We start from the raw sequence: 25,119 nt of genomic DNA on the forward strand, positions 1-25,119 counted from the left end.
ACATGAGTGGCAAGGACCAATCATTGAGCCATCAACCTGCTACCTCTCAGGGTGTGCATTAGCAGGAAACTAGAATTAGGAGTGAACCTGGGATCCAGTCCCAGGCACTCCAATATGGGATGCAGATATCCTAAGCAGTCTTTACTATTATTATTATTATCATCATTATTATTATCATTACTTCAGACGATGTTAACATAGTTGATCAGAGTGGGAAAGATCAAGGGTTAGGGAAAAGTGGGTGTGATCATTGTTTCCAAACTTTCCTAAGCAGTCATAGCCATCACACTAAACACCCAGCCCAGCTCCTAATTTTAAAGAGATGTTGAAACATAGGTTAAAAATACGAATGAAATACCACACTTCCCGAGACTGTTCTGTTAATGCGTAATATTTATGGAACATATACCATGTGCAAGATATAATAAGCACATTAACGCCACATTTTCATTGAATTCAGTCAATCCCCACAACACAGAGAATTTTGTTAGGCAAGTTTCACAGGCAGTTCAACTAATATAACCCAAGTCACGCAACTAAGAAATGGCAGAATCAGAAAATTAGAACTTGGGGTTAGCTGACTGCAGAGTCTACCCTCTTTAGCATAACTTGATGCTATGACCTACTTACCCAATTCAATACAGGTGATCCCAAGTGACCAAATATCAACTTTTCCATCATACTGTCCTTCATCCATAGCCAAGATCACCTCTGGAGCCATCCTACCAAACATATTACACCAAACTCAAGTTGCAAATTCAAAGCCAAGTCCCCCTAAAAACATGACTCAAGGAAACAGCTGCTGTTAAAAGTATTCTAGGTTTTTATACAAATAATTTAGAAACATATTATTCAGAATATAAGTATATTCCATGAATAAGAAGGAACAGCAAGTTCTTTATTTCTTACTACAAATCTTGATTTTGTCTTTTACTATCACCTTGATTGGCTTAATCTAAGTTTCTTCAATCATATAATGCAGTAAATTCTAGAAACTCTAAGAGATACATATGAAAGATGAATATGCGTGACACACAAATAAGTAAGCTACCTTAAACAACATGGAAAATACTTCACATTGCAAAAAAATAAAGCAATCTAATCAGCTATTCCAATGATTCTTTAATTTTCAAAAGCATATAAACAACCTGGGCTATGGTTAATAGGTATTACTTCGTATATAGGCATTTTTCTTAGGAAAACAAAGACCCAGTCAGTTTTAAATGTTTTGAATATAAATGTGCTCTATTGTGGAGCCTATGTAGTTGTTCAGCAAATGGTATTTCATGATGATGGAAAAAAAATTCCAGTAGGAGCTGATTTTTTTTTTAAGTAGGTAAGTAATTCTCCAGGGATATAAGCCATTCTCTAAGGTTTAATGAAATTCTAACTTATCTACAAAAGAAGGAAAAGAATCTGGAATAAAGCAGGGCAAAAAGAAAAAAAGAAAAAAACACACTTGGTCAGAATGACAAGCCAGGTGAAGTATCAGAGAACGCAGCAAACACAGGAACTCTGATTCCTCTCACTGAAAGGGAATGTTTTTGCTTGCTGGCCGGGCAGGGAGAGCTGAAGCAGCTGCTGTGTCCTTCCTGGGCACTGCCTCCATAGAGAAGTTCAAAGGAAACCTCAGACCCGAGCTTGGCTAGGGAGTTGATAATCCTGCTCAGTTTTCACCCAGTGACATCAATGCTATCAGAACAACCTGAAGTCACCGAAGGTTTAGATCAAGTCGCCGTGTTTCTCTGTTTGCTATTGAGTTTCTATTTTCTCAAATGAAATCTCAGTGGGTGAGATACTGAAAAAAAAAAAAAAAAAGAACCAATAAAAGTGGTGGGTGTTTGGGACAGAGGTTAAGATGTTATTTGAGACACCAAGTCTGAGTGCCTGGGTTCCAGTCCCACCTCTGCTTCAGCGCCCAGCTTCCTTTGCTAATGTGTACCCTGGGAGGCAGCAGGTGATGGCTCAAGTATTTGGTTCCTTGCTACCCATGTGAGCGACGTGAACTGAGTTCTAGGAGCCTGGTTTCAGCCTAGCCCAACCTTTATTGCTGCAGGCATGAGGAGAGTGATCTTGTATGTAGGGGCTAGCTCTCTGTCCCTCTGTCTTCCAAACAAACTTAAAGCAGTTAATTCTAAAATCTGGAAAAAAAAAAAAAGGCCTGAAAAAGAAATGAACAACTCTCAACAACAACCAAAAAAATAGAGCCAATACCATGAGTCCATCTTGCTTATGCATGAACATTTAAAAATTCTGTACAACTTTCTGATCCTACGTACCAGTAAGGGGTGCCCACGAAGGAATTGGCAGGAGAAGCCATTGAGGCAGATCCAAAATCAGCTAGTTTCACCTGACCTGGCTCTGTCAGGAGAATATTTCCTGCTTTAATATCCCTGTTCAAAAAAAAAAAAAAGAGGTTTAGAAAATTAATTTAAAATTTTGATTATGGAATAGGTCAGAGCATGCAGTTAATAACACAGTTATTTTTAAAACAACAACAACAATAATAATATATTTTTAGCCAGAAGGAGATTTAGTAATTACTACATGTTGTAAGGGAGCCCTGATTCCTCAGTGTTCTTACATGGAAGTGAGAGTAATTACTTAAAAGCAGAACTTGCTCTGGAAGGGAGGGAATAGAATGAGAAAAAAAGGCAGACATGGCCGACAGGGAAACCTGTACAGCTGCTGTACTTACAAAATGACATTCTTAAACATGCTGAATCTAGTCACTGACAGCTTTTCACGTACTAAGAAAACTGGTACCATTTGGTAACTGCCTTTTTGTTTGTTGGGTTCCAAACTCTGTGACATTTTTGTAGCCTAAACAAACCTGCAATGACTCTAGGGTCTACCTCTGAAAACACCTCAGCTACACACATACCTTTTCTTTCTTGCCTGGGACCCTTTCTCTCTGCCTTTCATTGTAACTGCAATTCTAAGGCATGGGAGGGTACATGTTACATAGAAGGTGTTATTTTAATAATAACACTGTACGGTAAAAAGAAGACCCTGAAAGATCAAAACAAACAAGGATTAGGAGTTAGGAAATTGCATTCATACTGTATTACCACAAAGAATCACAAGTAGTTACTATTTAAGCTATTAGATGTTTGATGCAGCAGAAATTTATAAAGATGATTTTAAAAAAATAATTGTTTAGCATGAAAATTTAGAATGACAAGAAGTGGATGTACTCTAGTTTTTTTTTTTTAATCAGGCATGAGGTAAAATGAATACTAGGAATTAAGAAGTATAAATCAATGGGCCATGGAAAGATAGAGACAATGAAGAAAATCAATGTCAAGTTAAAAATGACAAGCTTCAAATGCTTCCAAAGTAACTTTTATAAAAACTTCCCTTGAAAATTCTGTTTCCTTCTTCATGATGACATTAGGCATTGGCACAGAGAACTAAAAAAAAGGATTGTTTATTGTCTTTGCAACAGAAAAACGTTTTCTCTATTTCATTAAAAGATTGAATTGTCTTTTAGATCACAATAAGAGTCTAAGACACGGTAATTATTTTTAAATTTAAAAATACACTCTTTAAAGTTTTGTCTTTCTAGCTACTGTGTGCTAAAAAAATCGTAACTTAAAACAGCAAGTTCAAGTGCAGGTGGAGGTAACAGAGACACCAGAAAAACAAAACCAAGACTTTTCAAAAGAAACACGCAAAGGCATCACAAGGTATTCAAGTAATATAATAACACGTTGGCACAAAAGAGATACATTTTTCAAAAAGTTGTCAGATCCACAGACATGGTGAGCTGATTGAACCAGTATTTATTGGACATGCTTAGGCTCCTTCGCTACCCTTCTACACAGGTTGAGTCCCTGGCAGGACGACGGCCTGCCCATGTCAGGGAAGTTCTGCTTTTTGCAGAACTGCTGATGGTGACTTGGCGATGACTAACACAGAAGCAAAAGGGGAACCTGTGATCTAATGGTTTCACTTCTTCCTGATAAGTGCTAAGTGCTTTCTTTTGTTTGACAGCCATCAGAGACCCTAAGAATCTACTGAATTTTCCATTATTTCTCCCACCATTCCTTCAAGGAACTGCTCAAAACCTTTTCTGGAAAGAAGGAAAGATTGGAAACAACACCTTTTTTTAGAAGAAACCAGTGGAAGGAAGGTGGTTATAGGAGGACATTGGGATTATGGCTGAAAAAAAATATATACCAGGTAGAGGAAAACCTGGGTTGAAAATCAGGAAATCTGAGTTTCAATCCTTACTTTTTTACTTAAGTGCTATGAGACTTCAGGCAACAAATTATTTAAAACTTTCTGAGCCCCTGCCTCTTCATCTCCCAAAATAAAAATAATACCTTCCTGAGTATCTGTATGGATTATAAAAATGCAAAAATCTTAAATGGTTAGATAACATATATTTATATAGGATTAATTTGCTATTTGCAATTAAAAAAAACTCAACTAAGAAATATAATACAAGGAAGTTGATTTCTTTTTTCCTTTTTGTCATGGTATCAAAAAATTTCTTGGCCTTTCTTCAAATGTTCTGGGTACACCCAGTTTGGACAATAGATCAGAGATGTTGGGGGTCTGTGGATACATGACAGACCAAGAGACAAAGTCCCTGCAACTTTCCACCTTACAGGCAGCAGCATCCTATCTACTTTCCGGACATCCTGAAGCATCCTAACAATCGGAGCACGCACTAGTTCTCAGGGTTCCTGGGACAGCTTGGTGACTGAAAAGAAAGCCCAGCTAATCTGTTCGTACCTGTGAATCAGCGCGTGAGAATGCAGGTAGGCCAGCCCCTGCAAGGCCCCGTGGGTAATGGCAGCAATCTCCACTTCCTGAAGTGGTTTCTTATGAACTGGGACAGGATGGGGAAAAAGTCCAGGGTAAATCATGAGCATCGTTCCTTTTTCTTTTAAAATTTATCTTATACAGCCATGCCAGACTGAATGATATACTTTCTTAAATGTCAATTTGAGAACACATTTATTCTACACATTAAGATTCTATATTTTTCATTAAGCAGCAGTAAATAACCAGGTAACAGGGAACTCCACTGAATGAACACTTCCATGCAAAACAAGCAAAGCTTGATACTCACTAATTAAGTATTAATTTGTTTGTCATTTGTGAGTTAGAGCTATCACCACCACCAAGTCCCACTTGCCAGGCCCAGTTTCACTGGTTTCTTCTATCATTTTAAATGCCTGGAGTGACCTAGGTCACAGGACCTTCTGCTACAAAGCCATCTCTGTTTCTTGTAACTAACAGTTTTCATTATTGGTGAAAGCAGCTAATAAGCAATTTCTATTCAGAGAGCAAGGAGACATTGAAACATGAAATCTCTAATAGAGCTTCTGGTTATAAGTGCACTGGCAGCAGAGGGTTAAACATCATTATAATGTGCTGACATTTCCCTGTCTTTCACACGTCTACATAGACACGAAGGTTCTGTTACAGAGGCTGTGTCCTACCAGCCCAACACCGCAGCTGCACCTGCTGTGCATGGCCATGAACTACACAACAGGAGCCAGAAGACCTCAGGGACAGAACAGAGACCCAGTGAGCCCAGCTTGACCCGCACCACCCTGACGTCCAGGTCACCAGCTCTGCCCTTTGACACTGGAGCACAGAACACACAGATCAGGGCAAAACAGAAAGGAGGGTGGAGTGCTTTTGTTCTTACCTTCTAGCAAATCAGAGGCTGAGCCTAAGCAGTACTCCATCACCAACTGTAACAGATTAAAATGATAACAGGAATAATGAAGGGGAATCAGAAACTAAGGCAAGATAAAATAGAAAAAAATTAACATAAAATGTCCTGACGCAGTAGCCTAGTGTCCAGGTTCTTTGCCTTGCATGTACTGGGTTCTCATGTGGGTGCTGGCTCATGTCCCGGCTGCTCTACTTCCCATCCAGCTCCCTGCTTGTGACCTGGGAAGGTAGTGTCGGGTGGCCCAAAGCCCTGGAACCTTACACCCGCAAGGGAGACCTGGAACAGGCTGCTGGCTTCAGATCAGCTCAGCTATGGCCGTTGGGGGAACTTGGGGAGCGGACCAGGGGATGGAGGATATTTCTGTGTTTCTCCTTGTCTCTGTAAATCTACTTTTCCAATAAAAATAAATAAATATTTTTAAAAAATTAACAGAAAAGACAAAAGGATTACAACAGGTTCTTTGACTTACCCAGGCAGTATGTTCTTTCAAGTAACAACCTTTGTACTCAATGGTGTTAGGATGCTTCAACTGTCGTAAAAACTTAACCTCCTTAAGAATGTCTTGCCATTTCTATGGAAATTAGAAGAGAAAGATTTTAATTTTGAATGGAAAAATAGTGTTTTATTGTCAAAGTAAACCTATGTATGATTCTATTATTTCAATGGAAAAAAATAGACATTTCGTCAATCAAGAAGCTATTTCAATTTGTTTTATGTCTTTAGTCTGGGTACGCGTAAACACTGTTGCCAATTAGAACTATTACACATACACATGAACAAGTCTGTCAAAAAGGTGGAGGAGATAGAATGTTGGGAACCTTCACCGGAAGGAAAAGATGCTAGCAGCATTCACAGGCTGTGTATTAGTTTCCTATTCACGAGCGTGAATCAGTCCGGTGTGCAGTGGCCTTTCTTACTCACCTCATGTGTCTGCTTCCCGCTGTAGGACATTTTCTTGACTGCCACCACCTCATTAGTGTGAGCATTTGTGGCCTGTGTCAAAGGGTAGAGGAAAAATAAGAACAATCATTACTACTACTTCAATCTGTTTGTTTTATTAAAAGTAACAAACTCATGTTTCAGCATCAAAGCTAAAGCATACTGACTTTGATAGTCCAACTACACATTTCCACGGCCGCATTGCTCTATCCCTTTCTGTATACATGCAAAGATCATAATAGGGAAATGATTGGGATTGAATACACTATACACTATACACCGTGTATAGTGTTCATTAATTGAATGGAGGATTAGTTGATTAAATCTGATAAGTCAAAATTATCATTTAAAAATAAAAGTTATATGCGAAGAAATAAAATAATGACCAAAACTAAGCCATATAGAATGATCTTAGTTTTGCACTCGGCAATAATGTGGATAGTGTATATATATATATATATATATATATATATATATATATATATATATATATATACAAAAACTACAAAAGAATGAAGACCAAAACACACATCAGTGAAAATCCTTGGGCAGGGCTAGCTGCTACACTACAACCACATCATTCCACAGAGCAGCAAGTGCAATGTGACTAGTACGCCTGAGAAAGTGAAATGGAAAATTTATTTTAATTTGACTTAACTGAAATTGAAATAGTTACTGTGCAGAAGGGAAGAGTAGGCCTGAGAAGGACTTTGAAGCTTGGGTTTACATGGATACCATCAGTGGCTGATGCATGCACACACACACAGTCTATGTGTATGTTTCTGTATATGTGTGCATTATTTAATCTGTAAAGGGTGGCCTGTCTCGTAATTATCTCTATTTGTCTTCTTCCTATTCTAAAATATAATAATTCATTGAAAGTACATGTGAAAATATTGCTTTTTTCCTTTCAATTTACTTTGTCATTTAAAATTAATTTTCAAAACTTTCAGAAAATTCTAAGCCAATAAAAGTTACTTAGACAGAAAAGGTGGGGGGAGAGAAAGAGGGAAATCAATGCACCACCCACTGGCTCACTCTGCAAATGGCGGTATCTGGACCAGCTGGCAGTAACAAAGAGCTTCTTCACCCAGGCCTACCTCATTGGAGCACGGGCCCAGGCAGATTAGCAGAGAGCAGACCAGAAGTAGAACAGCTAGCACATGAACCAATAGCCACATAGGATGCCAGCGTCTTAGTCAGTGCCCTAATCCACTACACTACAACAAAGGCTCCTGGTTTTCTTTCTCTCTTTTTTTCTTTTTCCTTTTTTAAAATCTATTTTTATTGGAAAGTCACATATACAGAGAGGAGGAGAGACAGAGAAGGAAAATCTTCTGTTCGATGATTCATTCCCCAAGTGGCTGCAACAGCCAGAACTGAGCTGAGCTGAACTGTGCTTAAGCCAGGAGCCAGGAGCTTTTTCTCTAGGTCTCCCACATGGGTGCAGGGTCCCAAAGCTTTGGGCCGTCCTCGACTGCTTTCCCAGGCCACAAGCAGGGAGCTGGATGGGAAGTGGGGCTGCCGGGATTAGAACCGGCGACTATACGGGATCCCGGCATATTCAAGGTGAGGACTTTTAGCCACTAGGCCATGCCGTCGGGCCCGAGCCCTAGATTCTTAAAGAATGTTAAAATGCAGAGAAAATGAACACACACTAAAAAAAATTTTAATGCACCAGATAATATAATCTATGATAGAAACAAAGTATCTACTAACTATAATTTTCAAAGAACTCTACAAAGAAAATTTAAGACAAAATTTCATTGATTTAGAAGGAATTGATTCACATTTATCAAAAACAAAAATCTCTCATGTGTTTCTGGCTTTTAACCTTTAATATTAAGACTGTACCTGGGACTCGATGCCGTGGCCTAGCGGCTAAAAGTCCTCGCCTTGAACATGCCAGGATCACATGCGGGCACCGGTTCTGTTCCCGGCAGCTCCACTTCCCATCCAACTCTCTGCTTGTGGTCTGGGAAAGCAGTGGAGGAAGGTCCAATGTCTTGGGACCCTATACCCGTGTGGGAGACCTAGAGGAAGTTCCTGGCTCCTGGCTATGGATTGGCGCAGCACCAGCTGTTGCACTCACTCGGGGAGTGAATCACTGGACGGATTTTCCTCTCCGTCTCTCCTCCTCTCTGTATATCTGACTTTGTAATAAAAATAAATAAATCTTTAAAAATTTTTTTTTAAAAAAAGCAAAGAAAAAGCCTATCCTAATGGAATCATACAGTATTATGATCTAATTGCTTATCAAACTTATTTAGAATCAGTGCTATTTGGAACTAGAGAGAGGAAAAAAGAACCACCCTAAAACAAAAACTGTATTTCCAATTGGTCCTTGCTGCAGTGGTTCAGCTGTCACTTGGAATACCTGCATCCCATGGCAGGTGTCTGGGTTCACGTCATCAATGCACCCGTTTCCAGCTTTCTGCTGATGTTTATCTTGGGTGCTGCTTATGGGAAAGATGTGGGGGTTCAGCTCTAACGACTTTCCAGTAGCAAGTGGATGTGATCAGCTCACACTTCTTTCATGGTCGTTGAGGTGAGAGTAAAGTGGGTTACTGTAGTTATTCAAGTAAAAGATGACTTCGGGTCTGGCGGTGTGGCCTAGCGGCTAAAGTCCTCGCCTTGAAAGCCCCGGGATCCCATATGGGCGCCGGTTCTAATCCCGGCAGCTCCACTTCCCATCCAGCTCCCTGCTTGTGGCCTGGGAAAGCGGTCGAGGACGGCCCAAAGCTTTGGGACCCTGCACCTGCGTGGGAGACCCGGAAGAGGTTACTGGTTCCCGGCTTCGGATTGGCGCGTGCCGGCCCGTTGCGGCTCACTTGGGGAGTGAAACATCGAATGGAAGATCTTCCTCTCTGTCTCTCCTCCTCTCTGTATATCCGGCTTTCCAATAATAATAAAATCTTTAAAAAAAAAAAAAAAAAAAGTAAAAGATGACTTCATCTTTTTGGTTCTAATGGTACCAGTAACATTAAGAAGAGTATATTAACAATGGTAGAGGTGCAAAACATAAAAAACAACAGTGAAATCTTGGGACCCTGCACCTGCATGGGAGACCCAGAAGAAGCTACTGGCTTCTGGCTTCTGGCTTTGGATTGGCTCAGTTCCAGCTGTCAGGCTACATGGGGAGTGGACCAGCAGAGGGGGGATTTTTCTCTGTTTCTCTCTGTAGATCTGCCTTCCGATAAACATATGTAAATCTTAAAAATAAAGAAATAAATAAGAACATTACTGGGGTTTGTGGGGAAATTCATTTTTAAGGTACTACCCATGGGAGCAGTGTAGATAAAAGGTTAAACATTTTTGTGAATTTTACAGTAAAGTGTCAATTGACTCTGTTTTTAAATGTCTTCTGGACAAAACACAGGCTTGTTCTATTCACTTTTGCCTACAGGCAAGGAAGAGTTAAGGAATATCATATTTCAGTATCAAAGCCCCATGGGTTCCCAAGATTTCTTTAGTCCATCATTAGCAACAAAAGATGCCTAATAACTACTGTAAACACGATATTGTGCTCGACTATAGATGAAATAATCCTCATGTTCAATAGGCACACACTACACAATAAACAGATTTGCCCCTGAAAGCAAATAAGTCACTAGGTCTTCTGCAAGGTAGGTCTCAATTTCCCCCTTTCACAAATGGCTTGTTAGTTAAGGTCCAAAGAATGCTTGGTTTTCTGTTGTCATTCTGAAACATTAGAACTTTGTAAAGGGTTTGGCAACTTTTTAAGAAAGACGAGTCAAATACAGGTTGGAACCGCCCTCTAATTCTGGCGAAGAGAGGCTGTGATGGATTAGTTATTAAGTACCAGAGAGGAAAAAAAAAGAACTGAAGAATGTTGTATATTTGAGCAAAACAAATAAGTCATAAATGAATATATACAAAATGTTTCTATTTCTAAAAGTTCAAAGCTGGGCAAAATCAAATTACATTGTTTAGAGATGCAAAATAAAGTGGATTAAACATAAAGCAAAATGAGACAATAATCACCACGAAGAGCAGGAGAGAAAGAAAGAAGAAAGAAAAAAGAAGAAAGAAAGAAAGAGAAGGAAGGAAGAAAAAAAAGGAAAAGGCCTAAAGTTCTAGAACTGGCTTTTCATTAAAGAATGACCATTTTGTCTCTAGTGTAAACAGCATTTAATTTGTTGAAAAAAAAAAACTACTAAAATCAAGAGTATTTTACAAGTTCTATCAATGTATAGTAAATGTAAATTCATACTTTCTGACTTATCCAAATAACTCTCTTCGGGTACTTACAAAATAAACTGCTCCAAAACTTCCATGTCCAATTTCATGCAAACCGATAAAGAGTTCTTCGGGGTCGTCCTTGTAGAACAGGTCCGCAATCTCTGGGTCCTTGGGGGCCCCTTTACGCATGGTGACCAATGCTGCAAGCACCCTGCTTCTGGATGGCTTTCCCTCTCATCGACAAAAGCTTTGGTGGAGCTTCAGTACCTGCAGAAATGCAAGGTTTTCCAACCAATTATTTCTAATATGTTTTGTTTCCCAAGAACACAAATAGAAGTTGAATTTAAAAGTCTATTTACTGGTCTTCTAATTTCACAAAAAAAAAGACATACTAAATAAAAATTAGGCAAAGGATCTGAATATCCATTTCTCTAAGAAGAAAGATATGCAAATAACCATTAACCAATGAAAATATGGTCAAACTCCTCAGTTACTCGAGAAATTAAAATTAAAGCCACAGCAAGATAGCATGTTATAGTGAATAGGAGGGTTAGATTCAGTCAGGTAAGAAATATTGGAGGGAAGCTGTGGCGAAATCAGAACTCTCCCATACAGCTGGTAGGAATGGGAAATGACAGAGTCATACTGGAAAGCAGCTCTGCAGGTGGGCATTTGTCTGGCAGTTAACGATGCTGATGTAGACTCCCACCTCAGAGTGCCTGGGTTCAAAACCCACCTCTGACTCCTGTTTCCAGCTTCTCATGATGCAGACCCTAAGAGACAGCATGGTAACTCAGGTGATTGGACCCCTGTCACCTGTGCAGGAGAGCTAGGTGGAGAGGTCCCAGCGACTGTTTTTTTTTTTTTAAAGATTTATTCATTTTATTACAGCCAGATATACACAGAGGAGGAGAGACAGAGAGGAAGATCTTCCATCCGATGATTCACTCCCCAAGTGAGCCGCAACGGACCGATGCGCGCCGATCCGAAACTGGGAACCAGGAACCTCTTCCGGGTCTCCCACGCGGGTGCAGTGTCCCAATGCATTGGGCCGTCCTCAACTGCTTTCCCAAGCCACAAGCAGGGAGCTGGATGGGAAGTGGAGCTGCTGGGATTAGAACTGGCGCCCATATGGGATCCCGGGGCTTTCAAGGCGAGGACTTTAACCGCTAGGCCACGCCGCCAGGCCCGCGACTGGTTTTACTGTGGTCTAATTCTGACTGTTATGAGCAACTGCAGAATGAACCAGCAATTGGGAGCTTTCTATGTCTATGTCTCTCTCTCTGTCTGCCTCTCAAAAAATAAATATGTATATGTATATATTTATTTATTTATTTAAAACCCTTATACAAAGTTATAATTTGATGAAGAAATTTTATTCTCAGGTATACACCACACAGAAACGAAAACACAAAACATAAAAAAGCTGGTGCATGGATGTTTGTGGCAGAATTATTCATGACAGCCAGAAGATGGAAATGACAGACATCCATTAACTGGTAAATGGAGAACACATTCTATTATCATATCACAATTATGTATCATGTTTGCTAATTATATATTAAATTATATAACAGTTATTATATTATTGTATATTATAGGAAGCTACTTATAGACTATTTCCAGAAAAGGTAAACCTACAGGTGCATAATATAGATTATTGGTTACCCAGTACCGGTGGGTTTGGAAGACAGATAATTAAGGCACAGGCTTCTTTTTAGGGTGATGAAAATATTATAAAAGCATTTGTGGGGTGGATTACATAATTCTAAAATCCATCTACTGTTTACCTTAAAAGTGTAGAAGGCATTGTAACTAATTATGTTTTAATCAAGTGATCACCAGAGAAGCATAATTCTAGTATAATTAATACTGAAGTAATAATAGCTAGCATTGACTAAGCACTACTACATATGTAGGCAACACTAAAAACTTCACATATTTTTTAAAACTCTGTTCAATGGATTCACAGTACATTGTTTTTACTTATTAACTTAATTCTATAGATGACACTAAGCTTTTGAGAGGTAAAGCTACGCTCTCTGGTCAGGAGACCAATATTTGTCAGCACTGCAATTCAAACCAGGTCTCACAGCAAATCTCATGCTCTTTGACTGACATGTGGTCTATTTGTATAGCAGAGTAGATAATTAACCTGCATTAACCCCCACAAGAAAAAACTATCATTTGGAGAGTATGCCAAATGTCCACTTGAAAAAGCAAGCCATTCCATTGCTATATTAAATATTAGGAGTTCAAAGTTTCTATTAATAAATATATCATTATGATGTGTTTATGTTTTCTGCCAAGAGTTACACACATTTATTTGTTGAAGATCCTCTTTTAATTCTTCCTCATTAGAAAGTACTTAAATGATAACTTTTACCTTTACTTTTCATTGTAAATAATCTGTGTCATACAAATAGACACTCTTATTTTGAATTTGCTATGGGATACTTCTGTGTTTCTTCTTTGACCCATTATAAAACTACATTATACATCTGGTTAATGCCCAATCAAACTAATTTTTTCAAGTTATGAGCCAATGAACTTCAGTCTACAAGAAAAGAAAAAGGTCATTAATTAAAGAAGTAAAACTGGCAGGGTTAAAACATCTTTCTCTTGTCCCGACAGGTACACTGCACTTTGTATGGTTAAATCATTAGCACATATAGGTCATCATCCTAACTGTCCCCTCACCTACTTGATTCACTTTTTTAATCAACACATGTCTACTGAAGTGCTTATTATTTGCCAGCCATTGTACTGGATATTCGCAATAGAATGAGTGGGATATAGTTCTTGTACTTAAAGTGCTTAGAGACAAATAAGGTGAGAGATGTTAAACTGTAATGACACATCAAGAATATAGGAAAGGATTGTAAACAAGAATTAAATAAAAAGATAAGAATTTAATAAAAAGGATGTCCATTTAACTCATTACTTCAAAATAATCACATCAGTAAGACTATGGTATTAAGATTTTAAGGTTTGACAAAGATAGAATGCAACATTTAACACAACTATGTTTGCAGCAATACTGATAGAAACAGGCTTTTCTTTCCTTTGTGTTTTAAATATTTTTGGGGAATCTAATGTGCGAACAATTTTATTTAAAAAAACTGTAATAACACAAGTGGACAGTTATAACTAGTGGTTAGCAGGAAAAACAACTATTTTATTAATATAAGGCTACAATCAGGTGCCACAATTTATTTTTTAACCTGGAAGTAAAAAAGTATGCCTTTCTAGGGAAAATAAAGGTAGTTCATTCAACATGGATGTGTGGGACATTGGGAGGGAGAAAACATGAAGCTGGTTTTGAGCCAAAGAAAATCACAAAAGCTCTTTGAAATCATATTAAGAAATTTGGACTTTATCCTGAGGGTAATAGGGTGTCTTTGAAGATTTTAAACAGGAAAAAGGATTGCCCTGCCAATGCTGGTCTTACCAATCCAGGGCTCCATCATCAGCCAGAAGGCTGCTGTGTCAACACGATCGGAAAAGTCACTAGCTGTTTTTCAGTTACAGAATCGAAAGAACAGAATAAAAGTTCAAAAAGTGTTACTGTCTTTATTACTTAGGTATGGAAACAGAAAAGAGAGGCAATGGATTAATAAGAAGACATGTTTTGTTGGAGACTAGGCATAAAAAGCAAACTGTGAGATTCATTCTAAGAAAAATAAAAAGATATGTTGACTAAGTTATCATAACTAAAATCTTTTCCATCATCAAAACACATTTTAAGCTTTTGAATATTTTAGCTTCCAAGTGACTATAGCTAAGTCCTATTCACAAATATTTGGGGAAAAACATATATTTTTGTTATGCTACAGACCAGAATGATTCTGTAAAGAAATAAACATTTAAATATAAAAAAGACTATAAAAATTTCTAGAATAAATTTTAAAAGAACACTTAATTACTAAGCAAGTTAACAGTGGCAAGACATAAAAACCATAATCAGTAAGTTTGAATATATACATATTTGGTCATTTCTACATCCTCAAAAATAGAAAGGACTTTTACTTCTATCCAAGACGCAGTAACTGATACTAGATCTACTGCTTGACACCAGAACTGGAATGCTGAAAAAGCAACAACACAGGGATGATAGAATTTCAAAGCAATGGGTATTAGGTAAAAAAAAAAAAAAAAAAAAAAAAAGACAGGGCCCGGAGCTGTGGTCTAGCGGCTAAAGTCCTCGCCTTGAACACTCCGGGATCCCATATGGGCCCCAGTTCTAATCCCGGCAGCTCCACTTCCCATCCAGCTCCCTGCTGTGGCCTGGGAAAGCAGTGGAGAACAGCCCAAAGCTTTGGGACCCTGCATCCATGTGGGAGACCTGGAAGAGCTCCTGGTCCTGGCTTCGGATTGGCTCAACTCCAGCCATTGTGGCCACTGGAATGAATCATTGGACGGAAGGTCTTCCTCTTTGTCTCTTCTCCTCTCTGTTTATCTGCCTTTCCAATCAAAATTTAAAAAAAAATTAAAAATAACTCATGTAAAAATGCAGAGGGCTAAAAATAACCAAAACAACTTTAAGAAGAGGACAACAGAGAACTGTTACCAAGATTCCTTCATCAGGAGATGCTGATACATATGCTCAGGTAGACAAATAGATCATCGCAACAGAATAGCAAGTCAAGAAGATCCTTAATTTAAAGACAGCTGAGCTTTGATTAAAGTACAAGAGCAGGGCTGGACGTGATGGCTCAGTGGTCTTTCATGCACCAAGATTCTATATGGGTGTTGATTTGTGCCCTGGCTGCTCCACTTTCCATCCAGCTCCCTGCTTGCAGCCTAGGAAAGCAGTTGAGGATGACCCAAAGATTTGGGAACCTGCACCTGTGTAGGAGACCCTGAGGAAGCTCCTGGCTCCTACTTTCGGACTGGCTCAGCTCCAGTCATTGCTGCCACTCGGGGAGTAAACCATTGGAGCGAAGATCATAGATCTTTCTCTCTGTCTCTCTTTCTCTCTGCAAATCTCTTTCAAATAAAAATGAATGAATGTTTTTTTAAAAAGCACAAAAGCAATTCAGTGGAGAAAGGAATGCAAAGGCATACATATGTGCCAAAAACAATTGTCAATAGGAACACACTACCGAAAAATTAAATCCAAATGGACTACAGAACTAAAATGCAACTATATTACAACTAAAAATCTACAACTATTAGAATTTACAGAAGAAAACACTGGAGAAAACTGTAGATAAAAACCTCTTAGATATAAATAAAAGCACAATCCATAAAGGAAAAACTGATTTACCTGTTCAAAATGTAAAAACATTGAATGTGAAATATACTCAATAGAATGAAGACAGGTAACACATGGGGAGAAAAACTCTGCAAAATATGTGTCTCCTAAGAGATTTGAATAGAGAAATAAAGAAATCCTTGAAACTCAACAATAACCAACCCCCTAATCTCTGAAATGGGCAAAGGTTTGAATAAGCACATCACCAAGAAAGACACACATAAACCAAAAGGATGTTTACTGCCACCACTGAGGAGAGGGGCAAGTCAAAACCACGACTGGATGTAACTACATGCCTGCTAGCATGGCTGGCAAAAATAACCTTGGCCAGGTGTTAGCAAGGAAGTGGAGGGCTGGATCTCTCAAATAGTGCAGATGGGAATGTACAATGGTAAAACACTTTGACGAATAGCTTGGCAGCTTCTTTTCAAATTTAAACATACACCTAAAACTTAATGCAGTCATCTCACTGCTAGGTATTTATCCAAGAAAAATAAAAGTGTTGTATCCTTATAAGGCTACAACAGCAGTATTACTTCTAATAGCCCAAACTGGAAACGACTAAGATAACCATCAACAAATGGACAGATGAACCATCTGTGGTACATGTGGAATGAAACTCAGCAAGGAAATGAGCTATCGATACAGGTTGCAACATGGATGGATTTCAACATAACAGCGTTGAGTGACAGGCAAAAAGTTGTAGATGCTTTTAAAATTCTGAAGAAGAAAAAAAAAGAAAAGAAAATGAGGTGACGGATGATGTTAGAGGTTGCCTGGGGTGTGTGAAGTGGTGGAAAGGGGAGATGAAGAAGCAGCATGAGATAATCTAACATATATCATGTGAATAAACAGAAAAAAGAAATTCTAAGCCAATCATAAGACAATGTTCAAAAAGAGGAACTTTTCATTATCCTACTTTGAACAGTATGTACTGGATATGTGCACTGAAGCATTGCAATGTGCCCCACGAATATGTGCAATTATTAATAGAAATGTTTAGAAAAAACAAAAGGGGCAGGACACATATTACCTTCACCAGCATTAGGGCATCAGAAATATGTGGGTTTACATGTTCAGAGTAATGATGGAAACTATTCATGAGGGTTGTTTCAGAAGACAAAAATGAACAAAATGGAAAGGCAACTGAGGGGGCATCCTTGCAAAATATGCATCAGTTCAAAGATTTTTCTTGTTAGCAGGAAAGTAAATGTATCCATGTACAAACACCCATTCGCCTACAAAACAGAAAACTCAAAGAAACAGCAGTGGTTCGACCCTGTCTGATAGCTTAGAGGCTAAAGTCCTCACCTTGCATCTGCCAGGATCCCATATGGGCGCTGGTTCTAACCCCGGCTGCTCCACTTACCATCCAGCACCATGCTTGTAACCTGGGAAGGCAGTGGAGGACGGCCCAGGGCCTTGGGACCCTGCACCTGTGTGGGAGACCTGGAAAAAGCTCCTGGCTCCAGCTTTTGAAGCGACTCAAATCCGGCCATTGTGGTCACTTGGGGAGTGGACCAGTGGATGGAAGATCTTTCCCTCTGTCTCTCTTTTGCTCTGTACATCTGAGTTTCATTTAAAAATAAATAAATCTTTAAAGAAGAAAAAAAAGCAGTGGCTATTCATGACAGAGTACATATAACTTCCCTAGTTAATCAAAGAAGTTAAAAATTAAAATAATTAGCTATTTCATTTCACCCATCAAATTGGCAACATAACACAGAAAAGGATATGTATGGGGAAGGAGCAAGGGCATAGGGAAACAGTTATTGCTCACAGAGTGGAAAGGGCTTGGTTGCTGACCCAGGAAAGCCTTCTGGGAGACCTCCACGGTAGGATTTTTCTGTTTGCTTTGTTTTTATGAGGCAGGTGGAGCACCAGCTTGGGTTTTGCCCGAAACAGCTGGGATTTCGGATGGTTTTTTTAAAAAGAATTTATTTTTATTGGAAGGGACTTTTCAAAGAGAAGGAGACAGAGAGAGAAAGATCCTCCATCTGCTGATTCACTCCCCAAGAAGCCACAAATGGCCCGAGCCGAGCCGATCTGAAACCAGGAGCCAGGAGCTTCTTTCAGGTCTCCCACACAGGTGCAGAGTTCCAAGGCTTTGGGACTTTCTCCACTGCTTTCCCACAAGCAGGGACTTGGAAGGGAACTGCAACAGCTGGGACAGAAGCAGGAGCCCACAAGGGATCCTGGTGTGTGCAGGAGAAGGATTTAGCCACTGAACCATCGTACCAAGCCTTCAGATAATTTTTTATTTTCTCTTATCTGTATTTTTTAAACATTTTTAGAAAAATCTAATACTTCTTTTTAGAGGAAATTAGAGGAAAGGTGACATGAAACCTTTAACATAGTTTCAAAATAAAATGAAAATACTGTAATATGCAAAAAAGGCAATAGGCATAGTTACAGAAAACAACTTAAAGGGAATCAGGAAACTTTCAATAAACTAACTTATTTTACCCAAGCAATTCTCCATTCTGTAAGCCATAATGGAGAATAGGAAAAACAACCAAGGAAAAAACTCAAAAATTAAAAAAAAAATTTTAAAGATTTATTTGTATTTGCAAGTCAGAATTAGATAGAAGGAGAGACACAGAGAGACCTTCCATCCACTGGTTCACTCCCCTCATGGCCACAAGAAGGGTCTCCTATGTGGATACAGAGACCCAAGGTTTTGGGCCGTCCTTCACTGCTTTCTCAGGCCACAGCCAGGCAGCTGGAAGGGAAGTGGAGCAGCCGGGACAGGAACTGGTGCTCTTATAGGATGCCAGCTTCACAAGCAGAAGGTTAACCTACCATGGCATGGTACTAGCCTGAAAACTCAAAAAAAATTTATAAAATATTTCATTTATTTTATTAATATTTTAACATCCCCTTTTAGTTTTCATCATAATAAACAGTCATCACATAAAATCAGAAAACACAAGTAATTCCCACTGTAAAGAGAAAGCTAAGTCACAGGACTGTGGACAATACCTTTTTCTGTGCGGCACAAAGTACACTGTGTTGCTAAGATTCATTTTTAGCAGCAATCTTATTTTCGCCTTTATAACTTCAGGCTTTTGTATATATGGTGCACCTATGGAAAAAGCAGATTAAAATACTGTTAGAAACACAATTATACGGCCCAGCAGCGTGGCCTAGCGGCTAAAGTCCTTGCCCTGAATGCGCCGGGATCCCATATGGGCGCCAGTTCTAATCCCGGCAGCTCCACTTCCCATCCAGCTCCCTGCTTGTGGCCTGGGAAAGCAGTTGAGGACGGCCCAGGGCTTTGGGAACCTGCACCCATGTGGGAGACCTGGAGGAGGTTCCTGGATCCTGGCTTCGGATCGGCACAGCACTGGCCGTTGCAGTCACTTGGGGAGTAAATCATCGGACGGAAGATCTTCCTATCTGTCTCTTCTCCTCTCTATATATCTGACTTTGTAATAAAAATAAATAAATCTTTAAAAAAAAACACAATTACAGAAGTTAGAACTGTTGGGGTGAGCAGTGTGGTACAGTGGGTTAAGCCACTGCGTGGGATGCTTACATCCCACTATCAGGACGCCTGGGATGGATGGAGAACTACTGCTTCTTCCTGTCTAGCTTCCTCCTAATGTGCCAAGGCAGAATCAGATGATGACCCAAGTATTGGTCCCTGCCACTCCCTGGGAGACAAAAATGGCATTCCCTAATATTCTGGCCATGGCCTGGGTATGTCTCTGCAGGTATAGGCATTTGGGGAGTGAACTAGGAGAAGGAAATGTGTGTGTGCGTGTGTGTGTGTGTCTTTCTCTTTCTGTCACTCTGGCTTTCAAACAAATTAATTTTGAAAACAGGAATTGATAAAATTAAAGCTCTACTTTTTAAAATGTAATATTATAAAGTTAAAATGTTTACAAATAAAGTCATATTTATCTGTGCATGGATAACACAAGTCAAAAGTAAGATTTTTCACAACAGTGACACAGGTACCCTTTTTCGAGTAACACCTGGAAAACCCATGTGTCATTAGATTTCAGAAGCCACACTGAGGCTTCCACCGATGTACTTGTGTCCAGGTAACTCAAAGAAGGCCACTGGTAGGCAGAACTAATCAGACGGATAGTGTGTGGTCATACTACTGATTCTTGGTCATAAAGGCTTAGCTTTTGAATTGCTTTTTCAATTAACATAAGGATTTACATTGATTCACCTGCCATTTCCGTCCTGGGCTCTACCACAACCCATCTCCCTTATTTCTTGAGTAATGACTATTTTCAAATTGTCTAATAGGAAAATACATACTCAACAGAGAATCTGGGAAATATATCCCACTACTTCTAAATAACCCCAAATCCCACCTAGGATAATTTGACATAGTTTTCCCCAAGCAACTATTTATTTTTCTATGTTCATGTTCATTTTGTTAGGTAGCTGTGATCATGTTACCTATGTAATTTTATAGCCCACGTCTCTGAGGATTATGCCATGTCTCTAAACACTGTTAAGATCATTTTAATGACTGCTCAGTGTTTATTCTAAGGAAGAGCCCCAAGTCATTCAGTCTTGTATGTTTGTTTTTCCACTGGGAAATACTACAGTGCTGGTGAGGCCAGAAACTGTATGCCTGCAGCTCACCTAGGAAACCTCAAGACTGGTGGCAGCTTTCCTCCATCTCACTCCCCACCCCAGCTCTTCTTTCATCATCAATGCCTCTTAGAATCCACGAAACTTCTTCTGCTTTCCCAACTTCTTCCTACTAGAGCCCTCCACTTCTCTCTGATCCCGACTTGAATGTGTTCTTCCACAATCTGCCAGGCCCTGCGGGTGTCCGCAAGCTGCTGTCTTCATGTCTGTCACTTAATGATTTCACACAGCACTATGTCCCAACGCAGACCTGAATTCCACTCCCCTATTTTCAAGTATCCAATGGCTTGTTCCCTGAAAGGCTCACGTACAACTCACACTCACTTTGACTTTCCCTTTCTCTTATACCTTAGGTTGGATTAATCCCCAGTGTTGCTTCAAATATTTCTTTTTATCTGTTATTCATGTTCCATTTATGTAGCATTTTCTCTTTTCACCAGTTCTCGTCCTTCAGTCCCTGTTCTATATTTTCTGGAATTCATCTTAAAAACACTATTACCAAAATCTTCCTGAAGTGCAGTTCAGACAATGTCGCATTGTTGCTCAGATTCGTTGAGAATCGCCTTCCTTCCTACAGGATGAGGCATAACGTTATCTAACAAACATCCAGGCTGGCTTCACAACACGACTTAACCCAAATCGTTAACCTTCAAAATTAGGAAACAATGAACTACTACTCAGTCACATTTTCAAACATACTTCACATTTAATTTCATGCTTTGTCTTTGCTTACATTGTCTCTCCTACCCATAAAATACAGATTCCAATAGTTTCACAGTCCAGCTAAATGAAAAATATTGATAAAACCCACCATTGTATTCCTTTACTTCAGTTTCAAACACATGGACACAAGAACTCAAAGTGGATGGCAAGTGTTTCTTTAGAGTAAGAAACATGTCTCAGTTTATGTTTTCTTTTCAATAAAAATTTTTTTACTGGGGCCAGTGCTGTGGCATTGCATGTAAAGCTGTTGCCTGTAACACTGGCATCGCATGTGAGCATCAGTTTGAGTCCTGGCTGTACTACTTCCAGTCTACCTCCTTGCTAAGGTCCTGTGAAAAGCAGCAGAAGATGACCTAAGTGTTCGGGATTCCACTCCCCCACATGGGAGATCTGGATGAACCTCCTGACTCGTGGCTTTGACCTGACTCAGGCCTGGATTTAACAGCCATCTGGGGAGTAAAACAGCAGATGCAAGATCTGGGTCTCTTCCTCTTTAACTCTGCCTGTTAAAGAAATTAATACATACATGCATACATAAACCTCATTTTTTAAAAAAGAATTTCCTAAAAAAATATTGTCCTTATTTACTTGCAAGGCAGAGAGAAAAAGGGACTGGTAGCTGATCTATCTCTCCTACTTGTCGGTTCTCTGCTAAGGTTATGGCCCCGCCAGGCCCAAGGCAGGAGCTGGAAACGGTCTGGGTTTTTCCTGCATGTATGGCAGGATGCAGCTCCTGGAGCCATCACCTGTTGCCTGCGTACACATCAGCAGGTAGCCGGAACTGGAAGTGAGAGCACAGCTCACACTGGGCTTCACAGAAATCTCTTGATGTCTCTTCCTCCTTCCCTCCCAATGACAACTAAAAACAATCATTTAAATTCGTCCTTCTGCCAACACATGGAACAAGGCTATTTTTCCATCTGATGGGGGTAGCATTTTGACAATTCACTAATGATGAAATAATTTTCATAAATTTATTTTCTTTCCCTCTTCCTTAACCTCCAGCAAATGTGGGCACTCAGAAACGTGGCAGGAATGCAGTGTTTCAGGTCTTGGGCCCTTGGGCCAACTAAACATCCAGTCAGCTCACAGTTCAAGATTTCATCAGAGCTATGCAACGGAAATAATTTTCTTCACTATTCATTCTGAGAAATGGAAAACTTCCAAAGATAATAATTAAGTAAATTATTTTTATAGACATTCTAACTTAATAGAGCACTGGATAAACAGTAGAAATATGAACTCTTCTCATAACTGCCCTTTCCCCCAAATCAATCAAGAACAATGAATAATGAAAGATTTAAGTTGCCTATTGATGTTTCAATCACACTTCTTCAGCAATAAGCTAGGAGTCACCTAATTTGAAAACTTCATACTATCTCTGTATGAAGACGGGAGATAAGAATCCAAACATTTTATACTGGAAATAATTTTAAAGATCAGCCATCTCAATGCCTTTTTCTTTTTCATTCATTTCTCTGTTTCAACATTGAATCTTGGAAAAGTGATTCATCACACCTATATGGCAGGTGTGCTTCCAAATTCAAATCCGGGATTTCTCCAGACAAGTGTCGGAAGACAGCAGGTTAAGGTCTAGCTCTCAGATAATGCCTGAGAAAGTACATGAAGATGACAACACCCGGATACAGTGCCTGGCTCTGGATTGGTTCCAGTACCAGATCCAGTCAGCACAACCATTCAGGGAGTGAACCAACAGATGGAAGTGTATACTCTCTCTCTTCCTCTCCCTCCGTAACTCTGCCTTTCAAATAAATAAATAGATCTTTTTTTTTTTTTTGAAAGGCAAAATATACAGAGAGAAGGAGATACAAAGAGAAAGATCTTCCATCCGCTGGTTCATTCCCCAAATGACTGCAATGGCCGGAGCTGAGCCAATCTAAAGCCAGGAACCAGGAGCTTCCTTTGAGTCTCCCATATGGGTGCAGGGTCCCAGGGTGTTAGGCCATCCTTCACTGCTTTCCCAGACCACAGGCAGGGAGCTGGAATGGGAATTGGAGCCTCCAGGATTAGAACCAGTGTCTATATGGGACCCTGGTGGATGCATGTGAAAATTAAGCCGCTAGGCTATCACACCAGGTCCAATACATAAATCTTGAAAAACCAAAAAACCAGGATTTCTGATTTGACATTCCAGAAAACTATTTTTCTGAACCAGAAAAAAGTGAGACTTTAAAGTGTAAAAAAAAGTTTCCAAAATTCTATATTTTGATGGGTAATCAAGAAAAATTTTAATGGAATAAAATATTTAATTTCTCTGGCATATTTCTCCGAAGTGTCTTGTAACACTTAAACATGTGTAGTATAGGATTCACTTCTTAGGGGAACTCTTTAAGAAAAAATAACAAAAAATTATTACACTAGCGTAGGCAGAGTGGTGGAGGGTATTGTGGTATTCATGTTAAACTGCCATGTGCTATGCTTGCACTCCATACTGGAGAGACTGGTTAAGTTCCTGCTTTTCTGCTTCCAATCCAGTCTCCTGCGGCTGCGCCTGAGAGGCAGCAGACGATGATCCCTGCCCTTCATGAGGGAGTCCTGGGTGGAGGTGGTGGCTTCTGCCTGCAGCCCGCTCCCTCCTTGCCTGTTACAGTCATTCAGGGAGTGAATCAGCAGATGCAAGATTTTTCTGTCACTTTGCCTTTCAAATAAAGAAGTAAGTAAATATTTACGAAAAATGGGTAGAGGGTAATAGAGAGAGTTAGCAATGACAAGAAAGGAGATTTCCCATCTAGTACTGGTTTACTCCCCAGATGCCTGCAACAGCTAGGGTGGAGCCAATCTAAGCAAGGAGCAAGAAGCCAGGAGCCGTAAATTGAACCTGGGGGTTCCACAGGGGAGTTGCAGGAACTCTAATATTTGAGCCATAATTTGCTCTCCCCAAAAGCACATATTAGTAGTAATGCTGGGATTGGGTACAGCGGCAGGACTGAAACCCAGGCCCTCTGAGACGGGATGCAGAGACAGCAAAGCAGCATCTTCAGTGCTGCTCCAAACACCTGCAATCATCCTGACTACAGCTTAGCATATGCACTGACTGTATCACAGGGAAAGTACAAATAACTGCATGATGACAATGTATTCTTACAGAAGATTCTCAAACTTGATCATATTTATTTATATAACCTTACTTTAAACATTTCCACTGGGGCAGGCATTTAACCTAAGGATTTAGATATCTGCATCTCACATTATAAATTCCTGACTACATCTCCACTTCCAGCTTCCTGGTAACACAGATCCTGGCAGGCAGCAGAAACAGTTCTAGCAACTGGGTTCCTGCCACCTCTATTTTGTTTCTGGCTCTAGGCTTGGCCATATCTACTTAATAATAACCTAAGTGTTTGTTGTTTAAACCAAAAAAAAAACAAAAACCCAAAATGCTACTCTTCTGGTGAATTTAGTAAGAGGCACAGAGAATCCCAAAGACTATTCAGTTACTCATTCATTCATTTAGCAAATATTGGCTACACACTATATTTAAGACATCATGCTAAGTTTTAAATTATACACACAATACGTGGGGCAGATATTCAATGTAGCAGTGCAGACACCATTTAAGATGCCCACATTCCACTTCAGAGTTTCTCGGTTAAATTCCCAGCTCTGGCTCCTGGGTTCAGCTTCCCACTAACATGGACTTTGGCAGGCAGTAGTGATAGTT

At 39.6% G+C, this 25,119-nt stretch overlaps 1 protein-coding gene across 4 annotated transcripts in view; it reads right to left on the minus strand.

Moving 5' to 3' along the window:
* The window catches only part of TAOK3 (TAO kinase 3), a 150,644-nt gene that overhangs the window by 73,771 nt on the left and 51,754 nt on the right, over positions 1–25,119 (minus strand). For 3 of the 4 annotated variants that reach the window (XM_058656776.1, XM_058656777.1, XM_058656778.1), the window contains exons 2-9: positions 19,080–19,182; positions 10,910–11,107; positions 6,620–6,691; positions 6,168–6,269; positions 5,669–5,714; positions 4,744–4,840; positions 2,280–2,393; positions 631–722 (exon numbers count right to left, since the gene is read on the minus strand). In XM_058656776.1, coding sequence (XP_058512759.1) covers positions 631–722; positions 2,280–2,393; positions 4,744–4,840; positions 5,669–5,714; positions 6,168–6,269; positions 6,620–6,691; positions 10,910–11,029 — 643 coding nt within the window. In that variant the 5' untranslated portion in view covers positions 11,030–11,107; positions 19,080–19,182. Of the gene's footprint in view, positions 1–630; positions 723–2,279; positions 2,394–4,743; positions 4,841–5,668; positions 5,715–6,167; positions 6,270–6,619; positions 6,692–10,909; positions 11,108–19,079; positions 19,183–25,119 lie in introns of those variants that run through there. The other variant, XM_058656779.1, reaches the window with a different exon arrangement.

This window comes from Ochotona princeps, chromosome 29 (genome assembly GCF_030435755.1).
Source record: "Ochotona princeps isolate mOchPri1 chromosome 29, mOchPri1.hap1, whole genome shotgun sequence".
In the NCBI taxonomy this organism is placed as follows: Eukaryota; Metazoa; Chordata; class Mammalia; order Lagomorpha; family Ochotonidae; genus Ochotona; species Ochotona princeps.